The sequence below is a fragment of the Notolepis coatsorum genome (genome assembly GCF_963971535.1).
Source record: "Notolepis coatsorum genome assembly, chromosome: 5".
Classification (NCBI taxonomy): Eukaryota; Metazoa; Chordata; class Actinopteri; order Aulopiformes; family Paralepididae; genus Notolepis; species Notolepis coatsorum.
This window is the reverse complement of record NC_140169.1, coordinates 115,272,300-115,290,956: the sequence shown is the minus strand read 5'-3', so window position 1 is coordinate 115,290,956 and position 18,657 is coordinate 115,272,300. Positions and strand designations below refer to the sequence as shown.

Genomic DNA, 18,657 nt, shown 5'->3' with positions numbered 1-18,657 from the left:
TAAAGCAAATGTGCATGCTGTGCCAATGTGGATAACCGAGGCAGTGGAAATGCCTGAGAAGGCACATCACCAACACAGAAAGATGTTTACTGACAAAGTATTTCACCTTGTAGAAGAAACCTTGCTCCTGACATAAACCAAGTCATGTAAATCTCCAGGGTCTAGTTGTGATGCGTCGTGGTGAGTTTGGCACAGTGACCAGTAGCTTCCCACCTTATGTGCAAATTTGCTTAAGACATTATATTTTCATTGACTTCCTATTGTGATTCTGGGTGAGGTAGAAACCTCAGAATTTGCTGTTTCATTCAAGTTCAAGTTTGTTTTTATTTGTCAGGTATAAGGTACATGTACTGTACATTACAGTGAAATGCTTGGTTCTGTATGAGCCCCTGAGAATGTGCTTCATACAGTAAAAAAGTAAGTAAAAGAGGAATAACACTATACAATATACAATACAATAGACAAACTAAAGTACAACCTAAGTACAATCTAAATACAATAAAGTAAAAATGCAGACAATGAGGTACAAATGCAGACAATGAGGTACAAAAACCTTTTTAAGGCAAGGTGCAAATGCAAATGAGGTATGAATGTAGTGCAAATCTCTTTAAAACCCCTTAATTCTTTCTGCGCCAAAAACGAGAATTCTCGTGTTTCAAATCCAACCACTGAGCGCCAAAAACTAGTTTCTCGTTTTTAGATCCTTTTTTAATTGATTTTTTTTTCATTCTAAACACTCGCACGGACCTGCCTGTGTCTCCCTGGCACCGCTGCCTACGTTATAATTGCAATGACGATCGAATCCTGACAGGTGGCAGTATCGCCTTCCTTTTGAACTGGGTCTCTAAGGTGTCTCTCTCTCTCTCTCTGTGCCTGGCTGCAGGAATCCCCTCCCCCTCAAAGTGAATCAGAACACAGCCATCTGTCGGAGATTTGCCCGCCTGAAACCTATTGTTTCCCGTATTATAGACATGCCCAATGCACACGAGTAATTGCGATTGCGATGGAACTACTGGGATTATTCATTTTGGAGTACCTTCTGACTAAGGTAAGGTCTATTTTACCGAACCAAAAACATGCTTTTGTATTGATCACAGCGTTGTATTTTACCAAACCTAAAACAGGTTTAGGGTTGAAAAGTAAGCAGAAAATGTCTCTTGTGTGGCTCTCCTCATTTGCTTGCACAGATTGAGAATCACTGGTTTAGCCTGTGTGTGTTTGAGAGAGAGAGAGACACATTTCTTCAAAAGAAAAACATTCTTCGCAAGATTTTCAATAATAATAATAATAATGCATTCTATTTATAAGGCGCCTTTCAAGGCACTCAAGGTCGCCGTACAACAATTTAAAACAGTTAAATTCTCAATCACAATCCATTAAAATATAAAATAAAAATATAAAATCAGACAAAATAAAATCAGACATACGCCTGCCTAAACAGGTGGGTTTTGAGGTGGGTCTTAAATGGAATGATGGAGTCAATGTTCCTGATGTCGGGGGGGAGGGAGTTACAGAGGCGGGGGGCAGAGCAGCTGAAGGCTCTTGACCCCATGGTGGACAGACGGGCTGGGGGGACGGTCAGGTTGATGGAGGAGGCAGACCTGAGGGACCGGGTGGGAATGTTGATGTGAAGGACGTCGGACAGGTATGGAGGGGCGAGGTTGTGAATGGCCTTGAATGTATGGAGGAGGATCTTGTAGTCTATGCGATGTTTAATGGGAAGCCAGTGTAGTTGGCGTAGGACGGGGGTGATGTGACTGATGACAGGGGTTCTGATGATTATCCGGGCAGCAGCGTTCTGGACCAGTTGGAGCTTATGGAGGAGTTTGTGGGGGAGACCAAAGAGAAGGGAGTTGCAGTAATCTAAGCGGGAAGTGACAAGGGAGTGGACCAGGATTGCGGCGCTGTTGGGGGTGAGTGAAGGGCGGAGGCGGTTGATGTTGCGAAGGTGGAAGTAGGCAGACCGGATGATGTTATTGATGTGGGAATGGAATGATAGGGTGCTGTCGAGGACGACACCCAGACTCTTGACCTGGGGGGAAGGGGAAACCAAGGAGTTGTCTATGGTGAGGGTGAAACTGGGGTGCTTGGTGAGTGTGGACTTGGAGCCAATGAGGACTACCTCTGTTTTGTCACTGTTGAGTTTGAGGAAATTTGAGGTGAACCAGGATTTGATTTCCTGTAAACAGGCACAGAGGGAAGAGGGAAGGAGAGTGGAAGTGGGTTTGGAGGAAACATAGAGCTCAATGTGCACCTTAACTTAATCCCCGCCAACAACGTTTATATACGTGTTTGGCCGTCAACTGTTGAACGCCAACCATGTATATATACGTTATTTGATCGTTTTTCGATATTTTTATTCATTATTCATCCAGGAACCTTGGTGTTACCATAGGGAATGAGTCTGAGATCGCCAACGTGCAATACCGGCCGCATCCAGCTAGACGGCGGTATCGAGCACCCTTTGTAACCTTGTATCTTGGCCTGTGTAACGGCCAAATGTCTCCGGGCTTCGTGGTGGGTTATGTCGTGGACCAAATGGACATCGCATGTACCAGATGGGCGATCAAACAATTTATATTTTTGGAATACTCCCGACCACAGGTAAGTACTATCTGACGTCAATTTTAGCTTGATCCTACAATGCTTTTATACCGATCGGGCTGATAAGCATTTTTAGTGTTCAATACGAATGCCGTTACTGACGATCAAATAATCAGAAACGACCCCCCCCCCCCCTTTCATGCATTCATGATGAAACATAATACCTATGACATAGATTTGATTTGGGAATAGTAGCGTGTACAGGCAAGAAACGGCAACGCTTATAGTAGAATTGACGTATAAGGCTATAACTCAGCATTTCGGGAATTACCGACCGCTATAAAACCATACTTATATTCACCACGGTATAACACGGGAACGTATGGATATTTTTCACATATTGAACGATAGATAGGTGATGTCAAATGGGCCATAGTATTGTATCCATAGCTATAATATAGAATATAGTTATAGCTCTACAAACAAGGTGATGCACTCCTATCTTTTAAAGCGTGGCAGTGCTAGAACGGGCCAGACTAATCCCCGGTGGTCAATGAGTTAAACCTAAAATATGATCATGATCTACTGGCTGTGACCAAGCCCTTGTGAACATCATGCATTTAGTTTTCTTTACATTTAGGGCTAATTTAAAAATAGAAAATAAAACTGGTGCTAAAATGGGCCCTTGGGGAACTCCTTTGTTAATTTAAAAAAGGAGCTTAGAAAGTGGGCGATAGTTATTCACTTCTGAGGGATCCCCACTTTTTAGTAATGGAGTGACATAGCGGCATGGTGGTGTAGTGGTTAACACTGTCGCCTCACAGCAAGAAGGTCCAGGGTTTGATTCCCGCTTGGGGACCAGGTTTCCATGATGCCAGGTACTCAGGTGGGGTATCTCCCAGGCCTTTCTGTGTGGAGTTTGCATGCTCTCCCCGTGCTCGCAAGGGTTTCCCCCCGATAAGATAAACCCAATGGAAAAACATGCACAACAGATCGCTAACGCTGTGGCGTCCTTGACGAAGACGGACACGACCACTTGGATTGGTCCCCGGGGCGCGGCTCACGTTAACGCCCTATCTGCTCCCGGCTGCCCATTGGGGGAAGGACAACGGGATGGGAAAAGTGCAGAGAGACATTTCATCTGCGACTCAGTGCATGTGTGTGTGTGTTCCTGTGGGTCGCCCATCTCGCGTGTGTGTGTTAAAAAAAACTGCATGACAAATAAAGACTTCTAGTCTAACAATTATTATTATAGGCAGACTTCCACACTTCCACACGGTCACATAGCTAAGATTACAAATGTAAAGCAATGGGCTCTGCAATAAGATCAGTGGCTGTCTTCAGGAGGTGTGGGTCTAGACTGTCTTTAGGAGGTGTGGGTCTAGACTGTCTTTAGGAGGTGTGGGTCTAGACTGTCTTTAGGAGGTGTGGGTCTAGACTGTCTTTAGGAGGTGTGGGTCTAGGCTGTCTTTAGGAGGTGTGGGTCTAGGCTGTCTTGTGGGTCTAGACTGTCTTTAGGAAGTGTGGGTCTAGGCTGTCTTTAGGATGTGTGGGTTTAGGCTGTCTTTAGGAGGTGTGGGTCTAGGCTGTCTTCAGGATGTGTGGGTCTAGACTGTCTTTAGGAGGTGTGGGTCTAGACTGTCTTTAGGAGGTGTGGGTCTAGGCTGTCTTTAGGAGGTCTGGGTCTAGACTGTCTTTAGGAGGTGTGGGTCTAGACTGTCTTTAGGAGGTGTGGGTCTAGACTGTCTTTAGGAGGTCTGGGTCTAGACTGTCTTTAGGAGGTGTGGGTCTAGACTGTCTTTAGGAGGTCTGGGTCTAGACTGTCTTTAGGAGGTCTGGGTCTAGACTGTCTTTAGGAGGTGTGGGTCTAGACTGTCTTTAGGAGGTGTGGGTCTAGGCTGTCTTTAGGAGGTGTGGGTCTAGACTGTCTTTAGGAGGTGTGGGTCTAGACTGTCTTCAGTAGGTCTGGGTCTAGGCTGTCTTCAGGATGTGTAGGTCTAGACTGTCTTTAGGAGGTGTGGGTCTAGGCTGTCTTTAGGAGGTGTGGGTCTAGACTGTCTTTAGGAGGTGTAACTGAGGGGTACAATTCCCTGACTGTATTGTTAGATATGATATTTAATACCACTACCTCATGTACTTTAACTTCTGGCCACCCAGTACAAGATATAAGTATGATGAACACTTTCCCACCTGATGAAACGAATCCACACAAATGTACCAAATCGAAGGTTTAATACAGCAAAGGGTGTATACAACGATCACTTAATTACATTTATGATTTGAAATATGAAATATGCACTTTTATGGCAAATGAGTATTCGTAGGTAAATCAACATTGAATGTCCAATCTCTGGTTACGCAGGGAGTAAGTATACAACCTGGAATATTTAGGAAACGATAGCGATGGTACTTAAATGATTATAGATGGATACACTAAGGGGGGGGGGGGGTCCCGCTGGTTGTAAGACAGTAGGAGGGGGGGGTTAGAGAAGCCGCTGGCGGTATCCCATCTGGCCGACGGTGTCTTGGGAGAATCCAAAGTCTTGGACACGGTGCCCACAGAACCTCGGACCGCAGACGAATACAGCTGGACCCTCTGTGGACGGTATCTGCCGGTCCACAACGGAGAGACGTGAGGCGACCTCACGTGTAGAGCGCCGTCTCACCTGGAGTCCTCTCCGGGGGGTAATTCCAACACTCCGCAGTGTTGGCCTTTATCCATGGAATAATCAAAGCACCCAAAGCATAATCCAAGCCGTGGAAGGCTCGCCGTCGTCCGGGTAGAGTAATCCAATATACAGGTCCAGTCGCTCTTGGCCCGGAGCTCCTCGGATGCAATCACCACTATGGGTCTGACCAGCCTGGTTAAGCGTCCAGATAACGTCAGGAACGATGGGGGTACTGATAACTTTAGAACTCTAACCGAACGATGCACCATACATAAATAGACTATTATTAGCTTAATAGAATACGTCCAACTCGACGGTATAGTGCCAAACTATGACTATTCAACTATTAATCTACACGATATCTCAATGCCTATTCTGGGCCAAGTAGGCCTTACTACACCGCACGTGCGTCGTGGGGAGGCTTTGCGTCTGTCACTCTGTTGGAGGGTAAAGAACTGGACTAAAAGGAAGTTCTACTTTACTTGCGCCATATATATATGCGCTATGAACAAATAGTACCATTCGTACCTCGCCCGACATATTCCTGCACGGAACCGGGGCTTGCCTCGACATGTTAGGCGGCACGATTGAACTTGGACCTAGGGGTATGGCAACCTGGCGCCAGGTTCTCGTCCAATGGTAGAATGAAACTATTATGGGCTGTTTAGTAGACTAAAGGGATATTCAATGCATATTGTACAAGGAATATACAGGGGATATCAAACGATATACAAATACAATTAAATATATATATATAAATAAATATACATATTCGGTTTAATCTGATCCTTCACAACAGCCGCCCCCTAATTAGTCCCACCTAATTAGCTAAGCAGAGACAGATTAACCGCACTGTCTACCACTCAAGGTCCGCTGTAAGGGTCAGTCAACTCACAAAGTCATGGGGTCATGGTCATCATCGATAGTATCTGGGAGTCGGGGCAGTTCTATGAGCCTCGCCACGGGACGTGTGTAGGTGCGCCCTTGGACGAGTACTTCAGCTGCTCAGACCTTGCCATCGGCACCGGTGATCACTTTGCTTACGCGGCCAGCCGGCCACATAGCTCTGGGTAGTGACTGGTCAATAATCATGACGACTGTTCCTTCTGTCAAATTGTCTCTCACTTTTACCCACTTCTGGCGGGTCTGTAGAGACGGTAGGTAGTGAAGTAGGAAGCTGCTCCAAAACTTGTCAGCTAGTACTTGGCTGTACCTCCACATTCTTCGGCCGTTCGCTTCTTCAGGCCTGTACATTGTCTGGGGTAGCGCGGGGTCCAGCCGCCCCATTAGGAGTGTGTTGGGGGTGACTGGGTCGACATCTGCTACATCACTGGAGACGTAACCGAGGGGCTTTGAGTTCAATACTCCCTCGATCTCCGTGAGGACTGTCATTAGGACTTCCTCCGCCACAGTCTGGGCTCCGAGTACGGCGTACAGGGCTGTCTTTATAGAACGTACTTCTCGTTCCCAGGTTCCACCGAAGTGGGGTGCGTTCGGGGGATTAAACTGGAAGTCAATCTGGGCTGGAGCGAGGTGGGTCTTAAGTTCTGGGCCCATAGCTTGGAAGCTCTCTCTCAGCTCTCTTTCTCCGCCTTTGAAGTTGGTCCCGTGATCAGACAACAATGTAGACGGTTTTCCTTTCCGTGATGTGAATCTCCGGAAGGCCATAAGGAATGAGTCTGTGCTCATGGTCGGAAGGAGCTCGATATGTATCGCTCTGGTGGTCATGCATTTGAATACAATACCCCACCGCTTCTCGGTGCCTCTTCCTCTCTTTATATACAGCGGGCCAAAGCAGTCCATGCCTGTGGAGTGGAATGGCTTGTCGCCGATTCGGAGGCAACAGGGGGGTAGGTCAGCCATCCGTGGTATGCTGGGCTGCGCGCGCCACTTACGGCAGTCTAGACAGGTTCGCTGGAAGCGCCGTACTGCTTCTCTCCCTTGCAATATCCAATAACGACGTCTGATCTCCGCGAAGACTCTCTCTGCTCCTGGGTGGTGTACATCCTCGTCGTATTTCTTTATGATCAGCTCTGTGACCTTGTGTCGGCTGTTCAAGACGATCGGGTACTTAATGTCATCTGGTAGATCGGGGGCTCTCCGCAGGCGACCACCCACTCTGATGAGATTATGGGCGTCACTCTCTGGTGCCAGGTGAATCAGTCTGCTGTCTGATGGGACGGGGTTTCCTCCCTGTAGACAGTCTAGCTCATCGGGGAACAAGTCTCTCTGGGCTCGAAGTTCTGCTTCTTCGTAGTCAGCTGCTGACATGTCAGTGGTGGACTGAATCTCTGGGTGGTGCCGCAGGAATGTTCTTTGCTGCGCACTCTCTAGGGTAATGCAGTCATCTATGTTGGGGTCTGTGGAGGCGACAGTACTCAGTCCACAGAACATAGGTTTCTTGTTCTCAGCCTCCTCGTTACTTGCTTCCCTCGGGGTGGGCGTAGGCCAATCTCCTTCCGGGAGCTTGAGGAATGCTGGTCCGTCACTGTAGATGTTGCGACGGGTTAGGTCATCCAGAGACATTCCCCGGGTGATGACGTCAGCTGGGTTGTGTTTGGTGTCCACATACCGCCAGCTTGCTTCTTCTGTTAATTCTTGAATCTCGGTGACTCTGACTCCCACGAAGACCTTGTATCTGCATGAATCAGACTTGATCCATGTGAGTACTGTCGTGGAATCTGACCACAAGATTGTTCTATGCACCGGAATGGTGAGTTCACGTTGGATTAACGTGGCTAGATGCGCTCCTGCGAGGGCTGCGCAGAGCTCTAGACGTGGGATAGATTGTTGCTTACGTGGGGCTATTCTTGAGCGGGCCAGGATGAAAGCAGTGTGTATCTTTCCTCCCATCTCTTGGGCACGCAAGTAGGCCACCGATCCGTAGGCTACTTCGGAGGCGTCGCTGAAGACGTGTAGCTCAATCTTGCATGTCTCTGGCCTCACTGTGGATGGGAAGTAGCTGCGGCGTATATTGACACCTGGGAGTGAGCGGAGTTCCGTCTCCCACTCTCTCCATGTTGAGGCAAGGTGTGCGGGTATTGGGTCGTCCCAGCCCTGGTCCTTGTCCCATAGTGCTCGTACAATCATCTTTGCCCTGGTGGTGTAAGGTAGAATACATCCCAACGGGTCATATTGTCTGGCGAGTGTTCTGTACACACTCCGTCTGGTGGTCGGTATCGCCGCCGACCTTCCCTGCTCTGGAGCCAAGGGTTTGTGTCTATAGTGGAGCGAGTCTGTTTTGAAGCGCCAGACTAGTCCTAGTGTCATTTCTTGGGCTTCTCCTGGGATTGTCGCCATCCAGGTCTCGCTGCTGGCAGCCTTGTCCGCGGAGGAGAGGCTGCGCAATACGTGCGGGTCGCTGCTGGCCCACTGCCTGAGATCAAAGCCGCCTTTGATTAGGGAGGCGCGTAACTTGATTAGGAGAGCCTCGGCTTCTTCTTGAGTCGAGACGCTTTGTAAACAGTTGTCTACGTAGAAACTGTTCTTCACACTGTGTTGGACCTCTTCATGTGCTGCTGGGTCCTCTGTGACGTGTTTCTGTAGTGCAAATGTAGCACAGCACGGGCTGCATGTGGTTCCGAAGGGGAGTACTTCCCACTGGTAGATGGATGGGTTCTCATCTCCGATCTTCTCTCTCCATAAGAACCGTAGCAGAGGCTTGTCCTCCTCTACTAGTCTCACCTGCAAGAACATCCCTTTGATATCCCCGCTTATAGCCACCTTGTCCTGGCGGAAGCGCAGTAGCACGCCTAGTAGGGAGGGGCCGAGTGTGGGGCCGGGCAAGAGCTCTTTATTCAGATTTTGGGATCCGATCTGGTAGCTGCAGTTAAACACAATGCGATCCTTGCCGTTGTGATGGACCTTGTGATGCGGCACGTACCATGATTCGGTCGTCTGATCGGCCTCTTTAATGTCAATCTTTGTTACGTGTCCCGCTGTGATTAGCTTCTCAATCTCAGCTCGGTACACACTCTCTTGAGCGGGGTCTTTGGCTAGGCGCCGCTCTGTGTTCAGTAGATAGCGCTCCGTGGCGTCTTTCTTTGCGTGAAAGGTGGGCATTCCCTCTCGCCTCAGGAGTGGAGTTGCGTATCTCATCACTCCGCCGACTGTGACTCTCTTTGTCCCCTGCTCGAGTAGGTTGATGGCGTAAATGTCTTCTTTAGAGCGAATATCTTTCCTTTCGTTCTTAAAGGGCATTGTCTCTAGGGTCCATAGCCTCTCGACATGCTGCAGGAGAGTGGTGTCTTCTTCTGTCGTTCTGGAGTGGAAGCAGCTAGTGGCTGCTGTTCGGTTGAGAGATTTAGCGAGGGGGCCTTGGAGGGTCCACCCTAGGCGGGTCTCGACTGCTGCAGGACAGCCTCGGGGGCCTGTATGGACCCGGTCAATCGGGACTATGAGTTCTGCATGGTCGGAGCCTATCAACAGGGTCGGGGTAGCGCCGTCTATGAGCGGGATAGGTAATTGGCGCAGGTGCACATATTTATCCATCAACTTGGTGATAGGGTAGGTGTACTGCGATAGTCCTATTTCTTGGCTGGTGAAAGCATTTGTGATCTTGTACCGTCGCTCTGGCTGCCCGTTGGCTGCGATGGTGAAGGAGACATTCTCGCCCTTTATCGTCTTTAAATCTCTTCTTATTGTCCGAATCGTAATTTCGTTCTTGCTCCCCCGCAGTCCCAACTGGGTCGCAGCGGAGGCGAGCAGAAGGGTCTTCTCTGACCCGTCATCAAGGACGGCGTAAGTGTCCATGACTTTATCTTGGTAGCTCAATGTCACACGGACTACCTTTAAGAGCACTTGGGCTCCGCTGCTGCTGGCGGGGTCAATGTACATGACACTTGCCTTGGTGCCGCTCCGTGGTGCAGGTATAGGCCGTCTTCCGTTACTTTCGTGTAGTATATCTAGATGGGCTCCATCGCACCGGCTGCACCTTTTCTTTAGGCGGCATTCGGCTGCCATGTGGGGCCGCGCACATCGATAACAGCGCCGGTTGGACTTTATCCATTGACTCACTTCTTCTGCATTCATCTTTGTGAATAGGTCACATTGTGACAGCCAGTGTTCTTTCTCACAGTAGGGACACGCTATCTTCCACTTCTCTTTTCTCGAGGGGGTGCTGTGACTCTTACTGCTCGGTACTGATTCTGATTGGTGCATGACAGTCACCGATCTTCTTCCATCATTTATTCTCCTGGGTCCCTCTCTGGAGCTTGGCGTGCTCCGCCCGAAGTTGTCCAGTCGTAAGCTGCTGACCTCTCTCGCCAGGAAGTCGGCCAGATCAAGGAGGGATGGCTCGGGGCCGTCGGGATCCCGGTAATCCCTCTGCCGCCTAAAGCGCTCCTGTCTTGCGGGTGGCAGCTTCTCCAAAATCCTCTCGACGTTAGAGTTGGCGTATAGCTCATGCATGCCCTTCTTCCGTTGTGCTCCCAGCATCCCTACCAGGGACTGCACTTTGATTGACAGGTCGTCTAGTGAGCGATTGTCTGTGGCTGGGGGTAGGCGGTCAATATGCCTTATCTCCTGGATTACGTAATCCCATATACGTCCATATCTCTGATCCAGCGCTGCAAGGGCCGCTGTGTATGGAGTCTTAGAGGTAGCATAGGCTAGCGCTATATTGTGCGCTCGCGGTACTTTCAGGTGCTTCAGTAATATTGCATACTTGTGGCGTTCATCAGCGACATCCACCATCATTGTCTCTAAGCACATCCGGAGCTCCGTGTACTGTGCTCGACTCTCATAGGCGAAGTCTGGGAATGACGGTGTGGCATTGTATGACGCCGTGGATGGCTGATACATCGGCGAGCGTTGGGGGAGAGACCTCCTGGGCGAGTCCCCTCTTGCGCCTCGCTGTGGGCTGGTACTGGCAGGGTACCATGGCCCGCTGGTCCAGGTGCTGTTCCTCGGGGCTGGTCGTGCGTCGTGCTCACCCGTGAATAGAGTCGGGGGTCTGTAGCGCAGCGCCGCGGGGGTATAGCCTGGACTGTATGGGACCTCCTGGTCCGGTGGAGTACTGTGCTGTCGTCGGGCTTGGTTCTCCTCTTCTCCCTCTTCTTCCGCTATCAGATCTTCCAGATCCTGTAATCGTTTATTTAGCTTCTCCGCAGTGTATGCCGCTCCTTCCTTGTAGCTGGGTCTCGCTTGGACCGGTATGGGAAGGGGGTCTGCGGGGGGTCTAGACTCGGTCTGTTGGTCAAGTTCAGGGTCGCTTGCTCGTTGTGGTGACGCTGCCCTTGACTGTTGTCTCGACGAGTTCCTTGAGCCCCTGGCGGAGGGAGAGGGAGTTGTCCTTTTGATCAGCTGCTCTATTAGTTGCGCTTGTAGTCTGTCGCGCTCTGCGTCTCTTTGGGCACCAGCAGCGGCACGCTGGGCGTCGGCCCGGTCTCTTGCCATATTCTCTTCTGTCTGGAAGCGTCTCATCTCCAGACGTGTGCGCTGTTCTTCGCTCCGTTGCTGTGCTTGGAGGTGTTCGCGCTCGCTGGTCGCCTGTGCTTGGAGACGTTCGCGCTCGCTAAGCGCCTGTGCTTGGAGCCGATCGCGTTCGGTAGAGGCTGTCAGGCTGACGAGGAACGCCTGTTGTAGCATCCTCTCCGCTTCGCTGGGGGAAGGCGGTTGTGGAGGTGAGCCGCTCCTGCGTGAGCCGCTCCTGGGGGTACTCGTTGGGGAGTCCTGGAGCTCTAGTTCCTCGGCGCTCTCCTCCTCTTCTTCCGTGCAGAGTTCTCTCTCTGTAGGGTTGTCTTCCTCCCGGGGCTGGTCGGGGACTACTTCTTGAGTAGTGGCGGGGGGTAAAGGCATGTCAATTCCCTCCTGGTCCCCACCGTGAGCTTGGTCAGTTACATTAGGACCTACTAGGGCAGGGGTGGCCAACCAGTCAGAGACTAAGAGCCACAAAAAAATGACTGTGGTACCACAAAGAGCCACACCATATACCAGCGTTTCTCAACCTTTTTTTTCAGTCACGGCACCCTTCATGTGTTTATAGGTCTCACCCTCTGGCCTCTGAAGTTGCTAATGTCTTTTTTATTTGGGCCTCACGGGGTTAAAAGTACCCTGTGAGACCCACGGTTGCAAAATTACAAAATCACTTTTAGCCATTTAAAAAAATAATGTTTATTTAAAAAATGTTAAAGGGGAACTATTTTACTATTTCTTTCACTATTTGGGCACTTTTACACAATTCCTGTGAGTCTATGGAACACCTAGGTTTTTTTCAAAAAAAATGCATTGTTTTGTATTTCTAATCAAGTACTAAAAACCGCATTTTTCTACCTCAAGATCTTAAGCCGTTTTGAGGCTGGGCTCCAACCACTGTGTGGCCTGGTGCCAACTGCCACATCAACTGCCACATTATTATGCAGCTGAGAAATCTCTGACATCACAGATATGCACATTTTCAGATGACTCAGTTCAGTGAGGGTGAATATTGTGAGAGGAGAATTGGAAGAATTCGCCAATATGAGAATTAGAGACATATATCCTATTAATATAAGTCCACATAGCTAAGAAACAATGGTAAACACTGAAAAAAGCCATTTATAAGATAGTTCCCCTTTAAGCACATGTATAGTCAATTGGTCCTGTTGTTCAGCCTCACAATGCTATTTGATAGTAAATGTGTTTATATGTCCCACCCTCTGGCCTCTGAAGTTGCTAATTTCTTTTTAATTTGGGCCTCACAGGGTTAACCTCTTAAGCCCGAGATATACAGTAAAAGTGTATATTTTCAGCATTATGTTTGTTTACCAATTATTTTAACTGTTATTAGTGAAATATAAGATTATAGAAATCTCAGGGCATTGAGTCGGAAACCGGCGCATATTGACAGGAGGAAGTGGCACAGCCAAAAGTGAGTGTAGTCTTTTGAAGGAAGAGACTCAGGGCTTTCAAATTTCGAAAAACTACCCTACCCAGCTCACACCATGCAGCCCCTGTCAATCATCTGACTTCTGGATTTACTTTTTAATTTCTCTTATTTTTTGGGATTATCTCCCACAAACCTGAACGTTATTGCCATAAAACAGAACGCAGTTAGTTTCTCTACCTTTCTGTGAACGTCTTGCAAAAAACGGTGTTGCAATATGATGAAAAATGGTGGAGAAATTTACATTATAAAAAAGATGGCAGAATTCAGTACTGTATCTACAAAACCTTCTGTTTAATCATCTTCCCTTTATTCATTTGCTTAGATTTTTCAGGTCTGGTCAATTTTAGCATGGTGTTATTTACAGTCAAAGATTCTTTTTTTTTTTTAAATAGAATTGATATTCTCCTTTGGTTCATTACAATTTACTCAAGCCTAGTAACAGACACACTATTTCTGACACTGATCCATATATGTCCCTAGATTCAGATACCAAGAACATGCAAATGGACCATTTAAAAAAAATTGTAAATGTTTATTCTACGTCCTTATGGAATGAGTGACATAAAAAAAAAAAAAAGTAAAAAAAAAAAAAATAAAAAATAAATAAAAGGAAATATATTTGTTTAATTTTTTTTTAATTTTTTTTTATGGATGGAAGAGCCGCACATTGACGGGCAAAGAGCCGCATGCGGCTCGCGAGCCGCGGGTTGGCCACCCCTGTACTAGGGCTTCTGTGGTCGGAGAAACCTGGTCGTTAAGGTCAGACATAATTTTACTTTCTACTTTTACCGCGTTTACCGTTTGTCGAAGGCTAGGTAGTTGACTGACAGTGTAAGCCTCTAAGTACTGAGGTGTCTGTCGTCTGCGCCGCGGGCGTTCTAGGTTAGGAGGATCGTTTCGTGGAGTGTTCATCATAGGCCATTTCGATATTAATAACACTATATTAATATTACACTAGTTACCCTCCGGCTCGAAGGACCAATTGTAACTGAGGGGTACAATTCCCTGACTGTATTGTTAGATATGATATTTAATACCACTACCTCATGTACTTTAACTTCTGGCCACCCAGTACAAGATATAAGTATGATGAACACTTTCCCACCTGATGAAACGAATCCACACAAATGTACCAAATCGAAGGTTTAATACAGCAAAGGGTGTATACAACGATCACTTAATTACATTTATGATTTGAAATATGAAATATGCACTTTTATGGCAAATGAGTATTCGTAGGTAAATCAACATTGAATGTCCAATCTCTGGTTACGCAGGGAGTAAGTATACAACCTGGAATATTTAGGAAACGATAGCGATGGTACTTAAATGATTATAGCTGGATACACTAAGGGGGGGGGGGGGTCCCGCTGGTTGTAAGACAGTAGGAGGGGGGGGTTAGAGAAGCCGCTGGCGGTATCCCATCTGGCCGACGGTGTCTTGGGAGAATCCAAAGTCTTGGACACGGTGCCCACAGAACCTCGGACCGCAGACGAATACAGCTGGACCCTCTGTGGACGGTATCTGCCGGTCCACAACGGAGAGACGTGAGGCGACCTCACGTGTAGAGCGCCGTCTCACCTGGAGTCCTCTCCGGGGGGTAATTCCAACACTCCGCAGTGTTGGCCTTTATCCATGGAATAATCAAAGCACCCAAAGCATAATCCAAGCCGTGGAAGGCTCGCCGTCGTCCGGGTAGAGTAATCCAATATACAGGTCCAGTCGCTCTTGGCCCGGAGCTCCTCGGATGCAATCACCACTAGGGGTCTGACCAGCCTGGTTAAGCGTCCAGATAACGTCAGGAACGATGGGGGTACTGATAACTTTAGAACTCTAACCGAACGATGCACCATACATAAATAGACTATTATTAGCTTAATAGAATACGTCCAACTCGACGGTATAGTGCCAAACTATGACTATTCAACTATTAATCTACACGATATCTCAATGCCTATTCTGGGCCAAGTAGGCCTTACTACACCGCACGTGCGTCGTGGGGAGGCTTTGCGTCTGTCACTCTGTTGGAGGGTAAAGAACTGGACTAAAAGGAAGTTCTACTTTACTTGCGCCATATATATATGCGCTATGAACAAATAGTACCATTCGTACCTCGCCCGACATATTCCTGCGCGGAACCGGGGCTTGCCTCGACATGTTAGGCGGCACGATTGAACTTGGACCTAGGGGTATGGCAACCTGGCGCCAGGTTCTCGTCCAATGGTAGAATGAAACTATTATGGGCTGTTTAGTAGACTAAAGGGATATTCAATGCATATTGTACAAGGAATATACAGGGGATATCAAACGATATACAAATACAATTAAATATATATATATAAATAAATATACATATTCGGTTTAATCTGATCCTTCACAACAGGAGGTGTGGGTCTAGACTGTCTTTAGGAGGTGTGGGTCTAGACTGTCTTTAGGAGGTGTGGGTCTAGACTGTCTTGTGGGTCTAGACTGTCTTTAGGAAGTGTGGGTCTAGGCTGTCTTTAGGATGTGTGGGTCTAGGCTGTCTTTAGGAGGTGTGGGTCTAGGCTGTCTTCAGGATGTGTGGGTCTAGGCTGTCTTTAGGAGGTCTGGGTCTAGACTGTCTTTAGGAGGTGTGGGTCTAGGCTGTCTTTAGGAGGTGTGGGTCTAGACTGTCTTTAGGAGGTGTGGGTCTAGGCTGTCTTCAGGATGTGTGGGTCTAGGCTGTCTTTAGGAGGTGTGGGTCTAGACTGTCTTCAGGAGGACTGGGTCTAGGCTGTCTTCAGGATGTGTGGGTCTAGACTGTCTTTAGGAGGTGTGGGTCTAGGCTGTCTTCAGGATGTGTGGGTCTAGACTGTCTTTAGGAGGTGTGGGTCTAGGCTGTCTTCAGGATGTCTGGGTCTAGGCTGTCTTCAGGATGTGTGGGTCTAGACTGTCTTTAGGAGGTGTGGGTCTAGGCTGTCTTTAGGAGGTGTGGGTCTAGGCTGTCTTTAGGAGGTGTGGGTCTAGACTGTCTTCAGGAGGTCTGGGTCTAGGCTGTCTTCAGGATGTGTGGGTCTAGGCTGTCTTTAGGATGTGTGGGTCTAGGCTGTCTTTAGGAGGTCTGGGTCTAGGCTGTCTTCAGGATGTCTGGGTCTAGGCTGTCTTCAGGATGTGTGGGTCTAGACTGTCTTTAGGAGGTGTGGGTCTAGACTGTCTTCAGGAGGTCTGGGTCTAGGCTGTCTTCAGGATGTGTGGGTCTAGACTGTCTTCAGGATGTGTGGGTCTAGACTGTCTTTAGGAGGTGTGGGTCTAGGCTGTCTTCAGGATGTGTGGGTCTAGGCTGTCTTCAGGATGTGTGGGTCTAGGCTGTCTTTAGGAGGTGTGGGTCTAGACTGTCTTCAGGAGGTCTGGGTCTAGGCTGTCTTCAGGATGTGTGGGTCTAGACTGTCTTTAGGAGGTGTGGGTCTAGGCTGTCTTCAGGATGTGTGGGTCTAGGCTGTCTTTAGGAGGTCTGGGTCTAGACTGTCTTCAGGAGGTCTGGGTCTAGGCTGTCTTCAGGATGTGTGGGTCTAGACTGTCTTTAGGAGGTGTGGGTCTAGACTGTCTTTAGGAGGTGTGGGTCTAGACTGTCTTTAGGAGGTCTGGGTCTAGACTGTCTTTAGGAGGTCTGGGTCTAGACTGTCTTTAGGAGGTGTGGGTCTAGACTGTCTTTAGGAGGTGTGGGTCTAGGCTGTCTTTAGGAGGTGTGGGTCTAGACTGTCTTTAGGAGGTGTGGGTATAGACTGTCTTTAGGAGGTGTGGGTCTAGACTGTCTTTAGGAGGTCTGGGTCTAGGTTGTCTTTAGGAGGTCTGGGTCTAGACTGTCTTTAGGAGGTGTGGGTCTAGACTGTCTTTAGGAGGTCTGGGTCTAGACTGTCTTTAGGATGTGTGGGTCTAGGCTGTCTTTAGGAGGTGTGGGTCTAGACTGTCTTTAGGAGGTGTGGGTCTAGACTGTCTTTAGGAGGTGTGGGTCTAGACTGGCTTTAGGAGGTGTGGGTCTAGACTGTCTTTAGGAGGTGTGGGTCTAGACTGTCTTTAGGAGGTGTGTGTTTAGACTGTCTTTAGGATGTGTGGGTCTAGACCAGGGGTCGGGAACCTATGGCTCGCGAGCCATATATGGCTCTTCTGGTGACAGCATATGGCTCCCAGAAATTTTTTAGTAAAATTTTTTTTTTTTTTTTTTTTTTTAATACTTGTGATATTTCTTAATAATACTGTGTCATTTTAAAGTAAACAGAAATTAGTTTTGAAGATACAGCTAATAGTATCTGTAGCTGAAGATATAGCGAGCAGAGCTGGCGAGGGAACACAAGTGGACAGAAATTAAAAATCTTCAACCTGAAGACCAGCTGATTCTTAAAACTTGGAACAAGCTTCCTGTGACATACCACACAATGCAGCGTGAGTATTGCCGTATTGACCATGTTTGGCTCTACATATGCATGTGGGCAGTCATTCTCGCATATGAGGAACATTAAGACCAACCTACGCTCATGTTTAACTAATGGAGCCTCAACGCCTGCATGAAGCTCAATCTCACCACGTATGAACCAGATTACAAGGCCATCAGCAAAACCATGCAGCACCAGAAGTCGCATTAAAAGTAAGACATATTTAATTTATTATACGTTAAAAATACTATATGGCTCTCAATGAAATATATTTAGAAATATTTGGCTTTTATGGCTCTCCCAGTCAAAAAGGTTCCTGACCCCTGGTCTAGACTGTCTTTAGGAGGTGTGTGTTTAGGCTGTCTTTAGGAGGTGTGGGTCTAGACTGTCTTTAGGAGGTGTGGGTCTAGACTGTCTTTAGGAGGTGTGTGTTTAGACTGTCTTTAGGATGTGTGGGTCTAGACTGTCTTTAGGAGGTGTGTGTTTAGACTGTCTTTAGGATGTGTGGGTCTAGACTGTCTTTAGGAGGTGTGTGTTTAGGCTGTCTTTAGGAGGTGTGGGTCTAGACTGTCTTTAGGAGGTGTGGGTTGTCCGGGCCTGCTGACCTTTTACAGTCTATACCTTTCAATACTTTACAGACTTCAGAGACAGCGACAGGCTTAAGGTGGAGAGCTTACAGCAGGGTTCACCATTGAGCATTCTACAGAAGTGTGAGGCTCAATATCAGACCAACAAATCCAACAGAGACTAAATGTTCATAAAAAATTATTACAATGTTCATTTTATCTTTGATCTCACTGCCAGTGCCATCTGTCTTAAGGTAGTTAGGGAGGCCACTAACTACAATAGAGTAAAGAGTAGGAGTACAGAATAATCAAGGTATTTATAGTCTCTTTCCGATAATATAAACTCCAATATAAAATGTATATGGGGAACACAAGGTTATGATTAGGTTATGAAGTTAACTAAAACTAATATAAAAACTAAAAACTAGGTGTGATAAAAACATAGACTTTAGGGGAAAAAACTGAAACAATATTATGTACTTATGAAACTAACAAAAAAAAAATATATATATATATATATATACACAGTATATGCAAAATGTCTTTAGTTTTAGTCATTGCCAATTTGGTCAACAAGACAACAGGCATGAGGAGGCATTGTTGCATAATGTTTATTGAGA

At 47.6% G+C, this 18,657-nt stretch overlaps 1 protein-coding gene across 1 annotated transcript in view; it reads right to left on the bottom strand.

Moving 5' to 3' along the window:
* The window catches only part of LOC311228314 (solute carrier family 23 member 1-like), a gene marked incomplete at both ends in the record, with an annotated part of 39,448 nt that extends 21,873 nt beyond the window's left edge, over nucleotides 1-17,575 (bottom strand). The window contains one exon of the mRNA XM_084314223.1: nucleotides 17,570-17,575. Within this exon, the coding sequence (XP_084170349.1) occupies nucleotides 17,570-17,575 (6 nt within the window). The remainder of the gene's footprint in view (nucleotides 1-17,569) is intronic.
* Nucleotides 17,576-18,657: the final 1,082 nt, after the last annotated feature.